At 39.8% G+C, this 18,500-nt stretch overlaps 1 protein-coding gene across 1 annotated transcript in view; it reads right to left on the bottom strand.

The window, feature by feature from the left end:
- NUP133 (nucleoporin 133) overlaps positions 1 to 15,364 on the bottom strand; it is a 37,719-nt gene extending 22,355 nt beyond the window's left edge. Inside the window, exons 1-16 of the mRNA XM_060242874.1 lie at positions 15,177 to 15,364; positions 14,534 to 14,652; positions 14,192 to 14,295; positions 11,567 to 11,671; positions 10,904 to 11,035; positions 9,881 to 10,051; positions 9,140 to 9,295; positions 8,994 to 9,064; positions 8,647 to 8,794; positions 6,513 to 6,657; positions 4,895 to 5,052; positions 4,597 to 4,688; positions 3,800 to 3,954; positions 2,284 to 2,378; positions 1,493 to 1,717; positions 685 to 807 (exon numbers count right to left, since the gene is read on the bottom strand). Of these exons, the coding sequence (XP_060098857.1) occupies positions 685 to 807; positions 1,493 to 1,717; positions 2,284 to 2,378; positions 3,800 to 3,954; positions 4,597 to 4,688; positions 4,895 to 5,052; positions 6,513 to 6,657; positions 8,647 to 8,794; positions 8,994 to 9,064; positions 9,140 to 9,295; positions 9,881 to 10,051; positions 10,904 to 11,035; positions 11,567 to 11,671; positions 14,192 to 14,295; positions 14,534 to 14,652; positions 15,177 to 15,346 (2,169 nt within the window). The 5' untranslated portion in view covers positions 15,347 to 15,364. The remainder of the gene's footprint in view (positions 1 to 684; positions 808 to 1,492; positions 1,718 to 2,283; positions 2,379 to 3,799; positions 3,955 to 4,596; positions 4,689 to 4,894; positions 5,053 to 6,512; positions 6,658 to 8,646; positions 8,795 to 8,993; positions 9,065 to 9,139; positions 9,296 to 9,880; positions 10,052 to 10,903; positions 11,036 to 11,566; positions 11,672 to 14,191; positions 14,296 to 14,533; positions 14,653 to 15,176) is intronic.
- Positions 15,365 to 18,500: the final 3,136 nt, after the last annotated feature.

Here is an 18,500-nt window from a genome sequence, read left to right as displayed (position 1 = left end):
GCACTCCTGGAGATGTAGGTTCTAGAGCAGAACCAGATCCAGGTACATCCCCAAAGTCTCAACCAGACTCATCAAAGGATCAACTGGTGAACAGTCTCTCCCTTATTATACCCCTGTCTTCTCTGGATTGACCCAGAGTACATGAAAATTACATGCTGATCAACTGTATTAAGATTTTCATATCTGACAAACATTTGATATCTGTGTTTCCTGAATTAAGATGTTAAACCATGCCCCCGCCTTTTTCTATTCAGTTTCCTGTTAAGATAAACACTTATTTTGACTGCTACTGCAATCTTTTTTTACAAGAACTCAGTGGTCCATCTAGTCCAGCATATTGTTTCATACAGTGACCAACCAGTTAATCTGGAGGGTCAACAAACCTGGAGGCACAAAGGCAAACCCTTCTCTCAGTATTGCCTCCTAGTGCTACCATTCAGTTGACAGGAAAGTATCTTTACAAATTAACAATTGTTCTTCTTCCTCCTTTTTATGCTATCAGTATACACTCTGGAAAACTGTTTCTTACTAAATTAGGGCATTGCCAAAAATAAAAAATGTAAGCAAAATGTTGAGCTCTCACACTGAAATGTACAGATAAAAGAGTATTTCAATAAGGGAATTATGACCACAGTTTACCAGGTCAGTGCACGGACTTTTTGCAATACTTATGGCATTAAATACCTTTATGATATTGTTTATATTGATAACCATTTCAGCACAATCAACTGAATCAATAGGTGTTTCCTTCAAGAATTGCTCCTCCTCTTCTAGTAAGCACTCAAAAATAGTATCTATCTGTGACACCTGAAAAAGAAAGCCAAAAAGTTACATTGACAATATATTTTACGGAAGACAGTCTGAGTCTGAGATTTTACCTGCAGAATAGTTTTAGTTAGCAAATCAAAACTTGATAGAGCTTTTTGCCATTTTATTTTTATCATTAAAATCAAGCCTTTTCTCCCCTAGCCATAATAAAGTGGTAGTAAATTTTCACATTGGGAAAACAATAGTTATCTTTAGTCCCATGAGAAGTGTGGAGGCTCACATAATGAGGATATGTGAAGATATTATTCACATAGTTCAGTTCATAAGAATATAGGAGATGCCATGTTAGATCAGGCCAATGGCCGATCCAGTCGACACTCTGTGTCACTAAGTTGCCAAAAACCAGGTGCAATCAGGATTTCCACCAGTGGGGCCTGAACTCCAGAAGCCCTCTCAATGTTGCCAGCTAAGCACCAAGAATACAGAGCATCACTGCCCCACGTAATTCACATAGCATCAGTTGTTTTCAGATTTCTGTTTAGTTCCAGAGTCTACAACCCAAATCCTACTGCCTTGTTTATTGGTAGTTCCACTCTGCTGACTGTATTGATTTACTGTGTAATATGCCTTGAGTCCCAGTGAGAAAGACATACTATAAATATTGTTAATAAACAACCTAAGTATTCACCTGTAATTGTAGCTTATGATTGTGCCTTTAACTTACCTCTCTAAAGAATACATCTGCAGGAGTTAGACTAGATGGTATGTCACTTTGTCTTCGGTTCAAAGCAATTTGTATTGCAGCATTCACTACATTTGGCAGTCTGGAGTGATAGTTCTTGAGAACAATGGTTGCAGATAACTTTTCTGCATGTTCACAAAGCAACAACCGGGTTGCCATTGGCAGCCCTCTTACTGGAAAACAACGCAGACGTGCAAACAAGCCAACCTTGAACAAAGAAAAATGTACATAATTTTCTACACTGCACTCTGTATCAGCACCTATACTAAAAAACTGGAGCAGGCAGAAAGTCACCAGTCACTTTCTTACTAATTAAAAGTTATTCTCTGCCCTCCTCCAACATTGCTTTAAACACTCTCTTGCCCTTCCCTTTAAAAGCTACTGCAGCAGCTCCTCTCCACTTTCTCTTTCATGCAAAGGAGGAGGTACATGTGTGCACATATGAATCCCTGCTCTGGATGGGTAAGCCATATACTAACTTTTCCCCCTGCACCAAAGCTGCTATTTGCCTCTTCCAGGGAAACCACACAGGTAACTGCAGGGCAAGTTACAATTTGTGCAAGTGGTCTGCAACGGAAAAACAGCAAAGATATCCTCACCCAAGCATTGCAAATGTGCTCTGATATAGTATAATTCTTATATGTTGGCATTTTGGGACCAGCTCTGCCCACCAAGCCATTTTGTAATGGATAGCCCCAAAGACTCTTGAAAAAAATTAAACAAATCCCAGAAACGTATTTTGCCCTCGTCTGCTTCAGAACATAGCTACCTACCTGGTGAAGAAAGTCAATGAACAAAGAATGTGCTTTTGTCTTGTTTTCCAGATGATGAAGAAGAATGAGGGATGAATGAGTGAAAGTAGCAGCTTCTGCACAAAAAATTGGGGGGGAGGGGAGGAATTAAATTACAGTTCAAATTTACCACTTCTCTAAATATAAAAATTTAAAATATTTTCAATTAGATTAAGCATCTTTTAGCATATGAACTTCCTTTGAATTTACAATAAACTTTACTAGGCTATCTTGAAAGTAGTTAGGAGATTACATATCTAATATCAAATATCTAAGATTTCAGGTTTTCACGGCTGGTAACACCATTAGGGTTTGTAGAATCCTTCGGGCTCAAGTGCCGTGTTCTACTGGAGAAAGTTTTCCTTCCAGACGTTTCGTTCTCATCTGTGGAGAACATCCTCAGTGGCGTTGCAGCCGGAGCAGGCGCTCTGACCTTCTTGGCTGCTGTGCATTGAGTGAGGCCAGGGCTGCTGGAGAGCTGCTATTTATAGGTTGGAGGGGGTGTGATGAAAGGGCAATTGGTTTGTGGATGTGCCCATTGTTTGGTGGGGCTTCCTGGAAGGGTAGTGATAAGGAAACTGGCTGCTAAATGTGACCATTGTTCTGTGTTAATTGCTGGGAGGGTTGGGAGGGGTGTGAAGATAAGGAAGATGGTTGTTGACTGTGCTGATTATTCTGTGGAATGTGCTGGTTGTTCTGTGAATTTCTGCAAATTATAGTCTGTAGGGTGTTTTGCAGAGCTGGTACCAAGATTGGTGGATCCCAGCAATTAACACAGAACAATGGTCACATTCGACAGCCAGTTTCCTTATCACTACCCTTCCAAGAAGCCCCACCAAACAATAGGCACATCCACAAACCTATTGCCCTTTCATCACACCCCCTCCAACCTATAAATAGCAGCTCTCTAGCAGCCCTGGCCCCACTCAATGCACAGCAGCCAAGGTCAGAGCGCCTGCTCCGGCTGCAACGCCACTGAGGATGTTCTCTGCAGATGAGAAAGAAACGTCTGGAAGGAAAACTTTCTCCAGTAGAACACGGCACTTGAGCCCGAAGGATTCTACAAACCCTAACTCAAATATCTGTTTTATAAGAGCGTTCGAGCACATAGTCCCCGAACTGTAACCTAAAGTGCAACAATCCCAGACGTTACATTAACATGACATATCTGAATATAGCATTTAGTTTAAGGTGTTAAAAATAAAATAGTTTTTGTTCAGGAACAGACCCACATACCCCTCTCTTTCCAAACTCTAGAGATATTTATTTATTAATTACTATTTTAGATTTCTATCCTGCCCTCTCTGCAAGCTGGCTCAGGACAGGTGACACAATCAAGACATTAAAAACCTGTTAGAATAAATTCTAAAAACAATACAATTTAAAAACAACTAAAGATGGCAAAATGTAACATAAGCTGAACAAAATGAAATATTACAATGTTTGTATTTCTTTACATTCTGTTGTTTGAAACTTCAGTTTTGCAGCAAGTTCTCACCTGGTACAGATTCAGCCCATCGTGGGTCAGATGAAGGGTAATCATCCACTAAATTCACACTGATCTGGGTCACAGTTTTATCCAGTTCAGTATCAGGATCTTCATCTGGAGGAAAGAGCTCATCAATGATGGTCTGTGCATTGTCCAAATCATTCCTGCAGCGAAGAGAAAGTTGCAATGAATTAGCTTTTATAAGGACACAATGTATTTGTCAGCCTGTATAACCCAACTTTGTTACCAATTTTTAAAATGCAGTTACTGAGTGCTGCATTTAACACTTCTAAAGAAAATTTTTGAAATTTTCCATATCATTCTGTCAAGGTCAATAACATCACGTAAGCAGCCACTGTGAAGCCTCCTCCCATCCTCGGGCATCATCCCCCTTCAGAGGTGTAATCTTCTTCTCACAGTGCCAAAGATGGGTTAACATGAGACCCTAGTCTAGTCACTTCCCCTTTCATTACCTCTACCTGCTCACACCTGGGTGCTGGGGCTGCTTTCCCAACCTAAATCCTTCTCCCAGCTCATTAAGCTCCTGTCCTGGCCACTGTTCCCTTCCTGCAGGTTAAATGCGCAAAGTTCCTTCTGACTCCCTACTGGGCCAGGAATGCCACCTTCTAAGTATCCAGGAGTCTAGTTACTCCATAACTTGCAAACATGATATGGCTAGTTTTCCAACAATCCTTAATACACAAATGGAAAACTTTGAAAGGCAAAGCAGATAACTTAATTAACATTACTTCACACGGCTGATATTGTACCTACACACCCTGCTATCTAGAATGACAATTTTGTACCTGCAATATTGTAAGAAAGTTGTTTTCAACAAATTAGTCTTATCTTCTTGTGACATAATATCCATTCCAGAAATAACATCAAATTGTGGACCCTAAAGTATAAGAACAGAGAACAAAAACCATCAGTCCTTCAGGAGGAATAATCTTTTCCCAAAGAACAACCTGATGTGACCAAAGATTCAAACCTGCCAGATTACTCAATAAAAGCCACCACAGGAATTACATCTTTACCCCAAGTGAATCCTGTCAGGACAATACTTTTCCTGCCAGTCATACAAGTGCTCAGTCTAATTATTACCTCATAATTTGATTCAGCTACAGCTGAAGCAAGAGAATCTTCAATGTCTTCAGGAAGTGAGGAAATATTTTCCCTTGAATATATAGCTATAAGTCCATTTCTTCTGGTGAAAAAAATAGGAAGTCCAGCACAGGAACCTGCTCCCAAAATTCTATCTCCTAAGTCAAGAAAAGCAAGTTGTATGGTGAAAATAAATTCAAGCTTATTATAAGCAAGACCACCAGTTTTGAGGGCTCTGAGATCAGTCCTTAAATGTGAAATGAACAAGACACTTTATAAATCATTTCTTGCATCTGCAATGACCCCACTGCTACGCAACACAATTTGTGTTATCTTGTTGAGCTTACCTAGCCAACAGAAGTGGCAGCACCAGTGTGATTTCACTTCTGGAATGCATCAGCGCTCAAATGTATATTGTGCATTCAAGTAACCTTGTACTATTCTGCCTTACTAGGCAAATTCTATGCCTAATCAAGGATCTTACATAACAGAGACCACATCAAGTATTTGAAAGTGTGACTTCAAAAAACCTGGGCCCTACATCTCTCAGTTCTTACTGCCTGGGTTTTAGTCACGCTTTAAGATCCAAGGTTGGAAAGAAAGCAGAGACAGCCTTGTGTGCAGCACAGGAACTTAATGCTTGTGAATCTAAGATGGCTGTCCTAAGCAAAGTGATGTTTAACAATGCAGTGTTGAATTTTAAAGGTTCTCTCCTCCTTCTGCCAGTTTTAGAGCCTATATGCTCAAAATCTTCTACATAGACACGCCTGGGAAGCTTACATACTGAAGGTGCAGCAGCAGTTGCTAAATTCAGAGCAGTGTTCCCTCTAAGCTGCAGAGCCTTCTGAGCAAAAATTCTACTTTGTGAGCTACTGGCATTGAAGTTGTGAGCTACTGGCATTAAAGTTGTGAACTACTGCATAAATTAGTGTGCTCTGGGGTCATCCTTCCTGAACTAAGACAAAAATGTGTAAGATGCAGGCTAAAAATCTGTGAGCTGGCTCATACGAACTCAGCTTAGAGGGAACACTGAAACAGAGAATTCCCATTCACAAGAGCTGAAATCAGGGAGCAGGAACTTCCCATTCACAGGATCATCAGCATCTTGCATACATGAGTTCCACAAACACACTGCTTGTGCAAGTTGAGCCTATTCTAACCAATTTATAATGTATGAATTTCTTTAAAATCAGTAGTTTTCTTTAGAACATAAAGAGGAAGGTCCATGATATAACCAGTTGTGTGGTTATCTGCAAGCCTTATTTTATCTCTCTCATGCTGACTCAAACTGCCCCTCTGAAAATGTAATGCCTACTGCCAATCCATAGCTTTATTCTGTTAAATGTTTGTGTTATTTATGTATCTAACACTGAAGAAATATGACAAAACTAGAGGAAAAGGTAGGGAGAAAATGACAGAAATGGAGCCAAAGCTTAATATAAACACAATATACAATACAGCTCTGACAGTGCCCTTTTACATATAAAGTTAAAAACTGAATACTGAGATAAATAAAAATGTAATAGAGAATAACAGACCAGCATTAGTATCACAGCATATTAGGAAGTTTTACAGTTATACAGTTCAGGTTTGTTTTGTTTTTTTAAAAAATGTTTACCTTGAGCACTGAATGTAATTTTTTCCTGTGGCAAAGAAATTTTTCCAGTTTCAGTTGAAGAAGCAAATATTTCATCTTCTGTGTAAAGATAGGCAGCATGGCTGGAGAAGTCTGGAACTACTACTTTACATATTAGTTCTTCATGCTGAAAATATTAAAGGCTACACTGTGACACTGAGAAGACAAGACAATAATGCTAGGAAAAGTTGAAGGCCTCAGGAAAACAGAAAGACCCAATATGAGATGGATTGGCTCAATAAAGAAAGTCATAACCCTCAGTTTACAAGACCTGTGAATGGCTGTTAATGATAGGATGTTTTTGGAGGACATTAATTTATAGGGTCCCTTAAGTCATAAGTAACCTGATGGCATTTAACACACACACAGCATGGCATTGGCCTTTTTTACTGCAGTCGCACACTGTCTCGACATTTTCAGTGAGTTATCTACCATGACCCCAAGATCTCTCTCTCTCAAGGGTGTTAGTGCCCAGGGTATAATTCTATAGTCTAGATACCTAATTTACTAGGGGAAAGAGACTGAAAGGGAAAATCTGTCACAAGTTCAGTCAATCCTCTGAGTGAGTGAGATAGTGTGCAGAGATATATTTGAGAAGCCATCTATCTTTTAAAGTCTTTCTATAGTGAATGAGTGCTATCCAGTGTGAGGGAAACACTGTGTTATATTATAATATCAGCCTGCTAATATAAGAAGTGTTCTTGAGTTTATTTGATAGTGCTTGGATTTTCTGCCTGCCAACTAATTTTTTAAATTTTTAGAAACAATAATCTGATATTATGTCCTCCCTTACTAGCCTTTCTGTACATAACAAATCTATTATTTGGTTTGAACTTTAAAATGCTGTCAGTCCCTTCATTATTTCTGACAAGGTTTATTTTGGGTTCTCCTGAGATAAAGGTGACAAAATTCAAAGTGGTCCCTTTTTTACCCACTGACCCTGACTGTCCTGCACACCCTCCTCTTCCCTTTTACTGATAGAAACCAAGGTTTGAAGGAAGGCAATACTGTTGTGGTTGCCTAGCAACCACCACAATGGCCAAATGGCATTCTTTCCCTAGAAGATATTTCTTCTCTTTTACGTAACCTCCCCTAGAAGTATTTTTGAAGACCTGATTTTTCTGTAAATCTAGGCTTTTCTCAGGTTTGTAAAAAAGACCTGTCACTATCTGTTCATGGCTCCAATCTCTGGAAAGTATCCACAGATGGGGGCATGCTGAGTATTAAATATATGTATTGCACACATAAGCTTGTACTTGGATTGTTTTCTATATCTTAGGCACTAGGCTATTTAATAAAAAAACACACCCCTTTTAATTTTTTGGAGAAATGCTTAATCAGACATGTCTCTAATCACAAAAATGTTTTACAAACTAGGCCAAACTAATTCATACAACCTATGACTATTTAATTTCTTAACACTTACGCAGAGTAAAATTAAACACAGATATAGTTACTTTTGAAACGCCTTGCATATTTGGAAATGCCAACTTATATCTAATCAACCAAAGGAAAGAACATGGATTCTTCCAAAATTCTTGTATAACTCCCCCCACCCCAGTCCCTTTGGATCCTGCAAAGATTATTCCTTGGGTTGCAGGATTTACACGGATGAACAACCATGTGGGTCAGGAAGGCTGCAGAGAAGAAAGGTCTGAAATTGTTCCTCTCAACAGAAAAAGGAGCAATTTCACGCCCCTCCTCAGACCCATCTGCTTGTGTCCATACCCCAAACCCTAAGATTAATCTTTCCAGGGAACAAAAGAGATTGCAGGGAGGGAGGGTGATGGAAACATGGGGGAAATCTGTAGTACTGGTGACTGGTTAGAGCTGAGTCTCCATTTTCAGTCATGAATGCTCATCCTTCCAATTCAGATGTATGTCTGTGGATATGGCCACAGGCAGTTTCATAATAAATGAGGAAGAAAACACGAGTGGAAAAAAGCAGCAATGCAAGCTATTAAAACTGTTTTGATAAAGAAGGTATGTGATGCTGTGTACTCATTTAACGCCCCCCCCCATGACCAAATGACTTAATCTCCATTTTATGCATTTCTAATCAGTCTTTGGGAACATTTAAACATAAAGTCAAATGTTCATTTAGCACAAGGATTACCTGAAAAGGTGGGCAATAAAGTGTGACCTCCACATTTACACTGTCAGACATTTGATAGCCACTGTCCTCTACTGTTGTCAAAGTGTAGTAGGTGAGACATGGTTCATCGCTAGAACGCCAGGCTGCAGCCAAAATCACCACTCCATCACTATTTATTGAAAAGCAACACACAAGAGATTACTGTCCACTCATCTTGCATTTTACTTAAAACTTGCACACACAAGTTGACAGTATGTATGCATCTGGTCTGAAATGCTAGTTATATACTTTGCAATAACTGTATTTTATATTACAGAACATAGGCACAATGGTTATTCTAACAAGTGGGGAACTTAACAAGAACTTACCAATTTTGCTGCAAATCCAAATACTGCACGTTCACATCTCTTTTAATTTCCTCATAGTTGCTTTCAGAACCCTGTGCAAATAACAGATGTTTATAATGCCAAAAATAAAATACTATATTTTGTTTTCCAAATTTAGTGTTTCTTACCCAAATAGCTTCCATGATGTTTTCTCTAAGCACCCTATTCATATCCCAGCTGAGAACATGACGCTCTATAGAATCATCTATTTCCCATTTGTGCAGATTTGAGCTGGTCATTGCATAAAATCTGGAATTCTTTCTGTCCCAGAGAATACTAGAAAGCTGAATTACAGAACAATTATAAATAAATATTGGTATATTTAATACAAAGCATTGATTGAACATTTCTATGAGAAACGAACAGAACTGCTTAATGCCCCGATTATAAAACCAATATGGTATTTCTCCATACTTTTAGGAAGAACGACCTCTGCAAGTCCTTCTTTTGACAGGCTAAGTACTGGAGTAAGAGCTACAATATACTGGACCATGAGAATATGTGGAGTGCAGGGCTCAGCTACAAAATAACACAGGCACAGATACCGCGTTCTTCTTTACTGATGTCACAGGTGGCTAAGATGCTAGTGTGACACATTCTGAACAGCACTCCTAACTGCGGTGACTTGACTAGTTGGAGAAAGAATGGCATTTTCCAAGCAACAACATATTAAACCTTGGGAGCCAAAAAAAAAATACAATTTATACAAATTAGAAATGCTTCTTTGAGGGCAAGCACGTGATTATTCAACAACAAACAAATGATAATTGCACATTTGGTGCATTACAGAAATCTGTGAAAACATTCACATTTTGAGGGCTTTAATATTTCATGCACATTTACCAAAATATTTTAAAAACAACACTTACTGAAGCATCAGTACTAGGCGACAAGATCCCAAGTAGAGAAGAAACCCTTCGGCCTATGCCTGAAAACATGCCTTGTCCTTGTGGTAGGCCATGCTGATGAATCTTACCAGTACCATCTGGTGTCAGACGCATAAACTGACTCCTTGAAGCTGATAAAATAAAGCTTACTCCCTGGGGGAAAGAGGCCCAATTTAGAAGAAAAATCCAGTAACACTTTTCTGTAGAAACAGCATCAAGCTTGCATTTGTTTTCAGAATACAGAATGCGGATTTGCTTTAAATTGTTCAATTTTACAAAATTATAAAGAAGTCCCCATTCTCTTGTGGGTTATGGAGTAAGATTCAGTCATCTGCATGAATGGGGTCTTTCCCACTTTCTCTAATCACCAGCAGTCCCTTTCTGGCCCTAAAAAACTTTATTCCCAGGGGAACAAAGTTAAGAGTCCAATAGCACCTTTAAGACCAATACAGTTTTATTCAGGTTGTGAGTTTTTGTGTGCATGTATACGTCCTCAGACAGAATGGAATGGAAACAGAAATAACAATCTCACACACAGAAGGTGGGCAATAATTCAGCATACAGAATAATTAAGATTTTTTAACAGATTAAAAGAATAAGCTTAGTTATATGGCTATCACCTCCTAGGGTTCAACGGGAGGGGGGGCAACATCACAAGGACATATATATGTCAGAATTGATCTATTCCAAGGGGGTAATGGAACCATGCAAAATAATAACTATGTGGGTCAGGGGACTGCAGCGAAGAGGGCAAAATCTGTACCTCCTTTCCTTTTCATAAGTGCAGCCCCTGACCCATGTAGCTATGACCTCATGTAGGTCTTACAACCTTGAAATTAATCTTCCCAGGGTTAGAAGGGACTGCTGGGGAAGGGGAAGAACTATGACCATTTGCTTACAGATTACTAGATCAAGCCTTCATTAATGACAAGAAGTAATCCAGATTTTATGGAATTTTAAAATAAAAGTTGCAGGAAGTATTTGACCTTACAGTTTTTACTTTACCTTTACAGCAGTTAGAAAACTGCAGAGAGCACCTCCAAAGTCTACAAATGTTTCAGTAAAGGAACTTTCATGCACGAGAGTTGGCCAATAGCGTATTGATCCTTCACAGGTGGCAACCATTACTGACACATACTTGCAAAGACAGAAAGAAAGATACAGATTGGGTATGTACTCATGAGTTCCAGGGCATTTTTGCAGTACAAACTTACGTTTCAGTGTAATGGCTCCCAGACAGGGTGAACTGGGATCCACAGTTATGTGACAAGGTGAGGAACTTCTAATAAAATAATTTCAGCAGTGCAACAAAGCTGCCACATATACAGTTCTGTTTCAAAGTAATTTAAATATTAAGTTGAGCTGCAAACTCCTTCTCCTTTAGGAAGAAATCCTAATCAGTATTTAGACAGACAACAGAACTTTAGTTCAAATTTTGCTGTGCTTATTTTTCTTCCAGAAGAAACTGCAGTTTCTTATTTTAAAAGCAGATCGTTTTAGAGACTGAAAATCAATATAATCACATTATAGCATAAAAGGACACATTCAGTAAAAACTACTACTGAACTTATAATTTCTGACTGCATTACAAGTATCATTTCCAAATGATTTCAGGACAAACTGCATTTACAAGTAATTTCCAATAGTTAATTAGTTGAAATTATTCACCTGTAAAGATGTTTCACCAGGGGGATTAAGACAAGATATTGCTACTAAACTTGAATTCTGCAGATAGTCACTGGGTGGCAACTGCAGTTCCTTGCACACAGTTAGCTGCAACACAAACACAAGTATATCTTTTGGTGTGATGTTATTTCAGATCAGAAAAATATATTTATATTACAAAATATAGCCTAAAACCTATCTGGCATTGAAGTGTAGGAGATCTTTAACTAAGGTATAGTGGGATCTCCTCAGTTTTGTTATTTACGAGTACTATGATTCTATATTTTCAACACTGAAATTTATTCTGACTGTGAAATTTTTTTAGTGTAACATGTTTTATATATCCATATATTTTATCTACAATTTTTGTACTATTCTTGCTGCTCTTAAACATTAGCAATAAAATTGTTGTTGGTAATTTCCTCTTCATGTTATTCATAAAACAACCTTTATTCCAGTTGCTACTCATTCCTAATTCATCCCAACATAGGGACAAGTATGCTGATCTTACTTTCCAAGCTATCTTGAACATGATACACGCATCCTTTTTATTAGGTCATATATTTCAAGAAGGTACTATCAAAAGTTAACCAGAATTCAACAGAGATGAAAGTACAACAGGAATCACAAATTTCTTATGCTTCTCCATCACAACACAAATCTAATTTTAACATCTATAAAGACAAATACAAATGTTCTCAATGTGGGGAGCACAAAAATTTCATTTTAGCCACAACAGAGAAGCCTCATTAAGGTCCAGTTCTCATATAACAGTAGTTACTATGGCAAACATCTTTGCCTACTGAACTACTACAGATGAAATTTTCCATGACTGATTGCTATTGCTGCTCTGCACAGAGAGGGATTCTAGTCTCACTTTCTCCATAACATAGCAGTTTCATTTATGTGGGACCCTTTTTAATACAAATGAGCATTCCATCATGTGATCCCTCACTTGCAGTTTAAAGTGGTACTGTCCATACACAGGTTTGTCACATCAGTAGCTGTTCATGACAGTCTGAGAGCGCACTGCTATGATAGTTACTCTGGTCTAAGCCCAGTGAAATAAATGGTATAAGAGTGGAGTAATGTGCAAGAATGTGCTGTAAATCTATTTGCTGTGGAATGAAGCAAATTTTTCATTTAACTAGGTAACCATATTCTTTGTAAACAAATTTACCTAATGGAATAGGTGAATTTTGGCAATGTTAAGAACAGGCCACACAAACTATATTGCACATTTCTACTAAGATATAGTATATGACTCTATAAGCCATATAGAGGATGGTGTGGAATTGTTTTCTATGGCCCCGGAAGGTAGGACCAAAACCAATCAGTTGAAATTAAATCAAAAGAGTTTCCGGCTCAACATTAGGATGAACTTCCTGACAGTTAGAGCGATTCCTCAATGGAACAGGCTTCCTCGGGAGGTGGTGGGTTCTCCTTCCTTGGAGGTTTTTAAACAGAGGCTAGATGGCCATCTGACAGCAATGAAGATCCTGTGAATTTAGGGGGAAGTGTTTGTGAGTTTCCTGCATTGTGCCTGGGGGCGGGGGGGGGGGGGAAGTTGGAAGGTCCCTTCCAACTCTATGCTTCTAAGATTTAAAGGATGCAGTCTTAAGTGCACTTACTTAGTAATCTCCTTAAAATCAAGCATGTCTTCTTCCAAGAAATAATGAATAATCCTGGATATTCATTCATTCCTTTCATTATTTTTTGAATATATATTATATTAACATGTTAATTAACGGTTCAAAAAGAATGCACAAAACTTTCTTTAAAGCGTAATACAACCTGGGACCAACATACCCCCTAAGGACCATCTTCTTTCATATGAACCTACCCACTCACTTCAGTCATCCTTGGTGGTCCTGCTTTTGTTGTCCCTCCCATTTGAGGCCAGACAGGGGACTACCTAATTGAGGGCCTTCTCTGTTATGGTACCAAATCTTTCGAACACCCTCCCCAGGAAAGATTTGTCTGTTTCCCAGTATTGGTGTCTTTCACCAGCTGAATACCTTTTTGTTTCATCTGGCATACCCCCAATAACAGTTTTGGTCTTTCCTTCTAGTTTTATTTATTAATTTTAACTGAATTTTATGCTTTAGCTATATTTTAATTGCTCAAATGTTTAATGTTTTTATGTCTGTTAACTTGTGGACCTTAATCAGGTAGGAGGTGGCATAAAAATGTTTTCAATAAATAAGTAAACTTTAGTGGGGTTCTGAGCTTGCTTATTGTTCTGCTGTTTAAACTTTTTATTTTAAAGATCTACAGGATCAGCACAAAAATCTACATTAGGTACAGCCTACTGTTGATTTACCAAAGAGCCCCATAGCACAGAGTGGTAAAGCTGCAGTACTACAGTCCAAGCTCTCTGCTCACAACCTGAGTTCAATCCTGGCAGAACCTGGGTTCAGGTAGCCAGCTCAAGGTTGACTCAGCCTTCCATCCTTCTGAGGTTGGTAAAATGAGTACCCAGCTTGCTGAGGGGAAAGTGTAGATGACGGGGGAAGGTAATGGCAAACCAAAAAAAAAGTCTGCCATGAAAAGATCGTGATGCGACGTCACCCCAGAGTCGGAAATGACTGGTGCTTGCACAGGCGACTACCTTTACTGTTGATTTACCTTAGCAACTGATGACTGACTCATCTTCCAAATAATCAATCTGTCTCTATAGACGAGCCAAGCCCATCCACTTTCATCCAGCTGTACACTCACAAAGTCCTCAGCTAAAAGGAAGAACAAATTTATAGCAATAATGTATCAAAGGTTTTGTTAACAAAATCTCCAATGGCACTTTACATTATACTAGATGGCAATCTGTGTACCTAATACCATTGTCAGACTGTGATCACGTAAAATAACTAACTGAACAAATGTTGTAACAGTATAAATAATAAAAATAACACTGCCAGTGGTACCTCAGTTGATCACAAGTAATATCTCTTGAAAGACTGAATCACTCACCATCAGCCATTCGTAAGGCTTCTATTACTTTCACTGGCAAAGAAGGGCCAAAGGCTTTCACATCATAGCTGACAATTTCACTTCTTGAGGGATGGTGGAGAACTCTTGCGGGGGTACCTCTGAGCAAAAGAGGTGCCATGTTCAGTATTTTTGTCTCATTTAATTAGCATTATTCTTTTAGTAACTGTTTAATGATAAATCATTGTTATAATAATTTATTATTGCTGGAATATCTTCACTTAATCCAATCTACTACAGATCCCCACTAAAAACACGACTTAAATTACTGTAAACAATGCAGCATCCATCCGGTTAAGATTGTCATTTCTTACACAATTCAGTAACAAAGGCATCTGGGATAAAAAGACTATCCCTGAAAGCATCTTAATGAAAAGATCAGAGCAATGACAAACTACAGTGAGGTTCCTTTGGCGGTCATTAATTTATAAGGCTGCCATTTGTCGGAAGCGCCTTGACACATTATACAAAAGCATCTTCCGACCACTGGTTAGAACTCGGGACAGACAATCAAGACACGAAATGTTCTGACGTGACAGCCTGACATGCCTTTCACCTGGCCTGGCGTGCGTATTTAGGTTCTTCCCAGTTGGGATACAAAAACTAATCCACAGCCAGCACTCACCGCGCAGAGAAGGCACCGGAGCTCCTCCTAGAAACCGGAGAGAAGAGTGCCGGCGAACTGAATGACGATACAGCCAGGGCTGGGTTCTTTCTACCTCCCGTCCGGAGGCCTCTTCGGCACGACCCGCCGCCGCTTGGAGTATGAGGGGAACCGGGGACGGAATGTAACATTGTTCCACCAACGCCACAACCACCCCGCCACTTGATGCCTACAGCTAGGAAGCTCGCGCGCGCAGCAACCGTCCCCCTTTGACGTAGCGTCCCTCCCGATTCCGCGCTCAGATTCTACGTCATCGTTCTGTCGAGTACATGATTGGCTGAAAGCCGTACTTGTTTTGCTGTATTAAAATTAGCCTAGATCGTTCCGTTGTTGGTGGATAGCGGAGAATGCTTGCTGAGTTGCTGTAACTAGGCGGCGGGATCCTTGTGTCTTGTTCTACGACCTACATAGAACTTTATGAACATATATGAACATATGAAGCTTATACTGAATCAGACCCATGGTCCATTAAAGTCAGTATTGTCTTCTCAGACTGGCAGCGGCTCTCCGGGGTCTCAAGCTGAGGATTTTCAAGCCTACTTGCCTGGACCCTTTTTGAAGATGCCAGGGATTGAACCTGGGACCTTCTGCTTACCAAGCAGATGCTCTACCACTGAGCCACCGACCCTCCCCTAACTTTGAGCATTTCTTCTGGAAAGGGTGGCATAAGTCTTCTAAAGAAATATTGAAACCCGTGTTTATTTGTTTGGTTCTATTTAAATTCTGCCCTCATCGCAAGCAAGCTCAAGGCGGTTTACAGACAACAGTTTTGTTGTTGTTCAGTCGCACAGTCGAGTTTGACTCTTTGCGACCCCATGGACAAAGTCACGCCTCCTGTTTTCCACCATCCTCCGAAGTCTGCTCAAATTCGTGTTTGTTACATCAGTAACGCTGTCCAGTCATCTCATCTTTTGCCGTTCCCTTCTTCTTTTGCCTTCTGTCTTTCCCAGCATCAGGATCTTCTCCAGTGAGTACTACCTTCTCATTGGTGGCCAAAGTATTTCAGCTTCAGCATCTGACCTTCCAGGGAACAGTCTGGGTTCATTTCCCTTAGGACTGACTGATTTGATCTTCTTGCAGTCCAAGGGACCATCAAGATTCTTCTCCAGCACCACAGCTCAAAAGCATCTATTCTTCTGCGCTCGGCCTTCCTTATGGTCCAGCTCTCACAGCCATACATTACTACTGGGAATACCATTGCTTTGACTATACAGACTTTTGTTGGCAGGGTGATGTCGTTACTTTTTATTATACTGTCCAGGTTCGCCATAGCTGTCCTCCCAAGGACAGTTTTACAAAGGCATTAAAACAGTTATACACTAAAACAAATACAAATAAAACAAAAGCAGGTAGTACAAAGATAATAAAATTTGCAGTCTGGAGTCACTGGAAGCAGTTGGTCGTAAAACAGATAATGAGGTCTGGGTTTATGTGGACAATGTGCATCTAGAAGCTTCAGCAGGGGAGGCGGAATAATTGGGTGTCCGCTGCATCAGTCAAAACTTTGGCGAAACAGCTATGCTTTCTGTGCCCTGCAAAACTGCAGTAGATCCCACAAGTGAACTCAGGTGGGAGCATGTTTCACCAGACTGGAGCCAGGGCAGAAAAAGCCCTGGCCCTGGTTATGGCTAAGCAGGCCAGGAAAAAACCAGCAAGTGATGTTCTGCTGAGGTTAACACATACAGTTTAGCAGGCATCAATGTCAGCAATCTCAAAGCATGCTGCGTACCAACTTACCATGGAAAAAAGTAAAAGCTGGTTCTACATGGATGGATCCTCTAGTCATCTCTCTCCCCCCCCCTCTTCCCGCAATTCCCTCAATCCAATGTCAAGATTACAGACTGAACCTTTAAAAACAAGGACAGGTCAGAAGTCAGGATTTTTCATTTAGTGGGGGTCATAGCCAGGATTTTTGTTTGGTGGGGCACATTTTTTTGTGGGCTACCAATTTTCTTTTTTTGGGGGGGACCAATTTTTTTTGTGGGCCATCAATTATGCTTAAGACTAATAAATAAATAATGCAGACAAGTCATTTATCACTCAAAAATGTTTCAGGTTTATTCAGGGCTTTTTTGGCAGAAAAAGCCCAGTGTGAACTTATTTGCATATTAGGCCACACCCCCTGACACCAAGCCAGCTGGAACTGTGTTCCTGTGCATTCCTGCTCAAAAAAAGCCCTGGCTTTATTTTAAAAAGGCTAACCATTACAGATCTTGTGTAATACATTAAAATGTTTTTGGCTTATCACTAAGATGCTTACCATAACAGATATACTGAAGACAAGTAAACATGTTTCTGGCTTATCACTAAGATGCTACCATTACAGATATAATGAATACCACTAATGCTTCTGGTTTATCACTAAGATGCTAACCAACCACTACAGATTTAATGAAGATAAGTCATTTATCACTCAGAAGTGTTGCATACTTGTATCAAAACCACTAATCATTACAGATCTTGTCTTTTTTGTCACTCAATATTTCTGGTTCTAGGACCTGGTTACAATTAAATTGCTTTTCTCAGGCTCAGCCTATTACAGTTTAAGTCTGCGTAACTGGGCACAATTTTTTTCTGTGAAAGCATTCATATCAATGTTTTTTGTGAGTGTTTCCTCATAACCTAGCAGTACCAGATTGTGTTTCCAAATATGGGACATTGACAGCCTCTGTTGTTTTAAAATGCAAGTAAGGCAAGAGGATGCTGCCTTGCATGTAGCTGTAGATGCTTCAAAAGTTACAGCAGCTGCAAGGACTTTATACACGTTATGGTATCCATCTCTACGTGGGTCCAGCACTGATAGAGCATTGTGGATACTGCCTTCTTTCTTCAGAAGTGGATTTGTTGGTGCAAAATGTTTCATTTTTAGAAGACCTGTTTTTTGTGCAAAGACATCCTCATTAACCAGTTGTATGAGAGGCCTTACAGCTTTTACATCCAAAAACGTTTGTGAGCTTGGAGTCAGGGTATTCCACAATGAGGGTGGTTTCACACAGGAGATCTGCCCCGACCTATCCCCACCTCTCATTTGGATTAAAAATGCACGATCACACAAACACATCTGCCCTCTGAGCTGCACCCACTCTCACCCCATCTCCAGACGCCTCCTATTCACATAAAAAACCTACCTAGATTTTCCCAGTAGCATCCCCCTGAATCAGATGCAGGTTGCATAATTGGCTACTGTTAGAATGCCCCAGGGTGACTCATAAGCAGAAGAGCTGTGTGATCGGGCCAAGCCGTTTCCAGCAAAGAGGGGGGGGGGTTGTTCTTAACTCCTCTCTG

The sequence above is a fragment of the Heteronotia binoei genome, chromosome 1, assembly GCF_032191835.1.
Source record: "Heteronotia binoei isolate CCM8104 ecotype False Entrance Well chromosome 1, APGP_CSIRO_Hbin_v1, whole genome shotgun sequence".
Classification (NCBI taxonomy): domain Eukaryota; kingdom Metazoa; phylum Chordata; class Lepidosauria; order Squamata; family Gekkonidae; genus Heteronotia; species Heteronotia binoei.
Note: the sequence above shows the minus strand (reverse complement) of the source record. Positions and strands in the feature narration are given on the sequence as shown.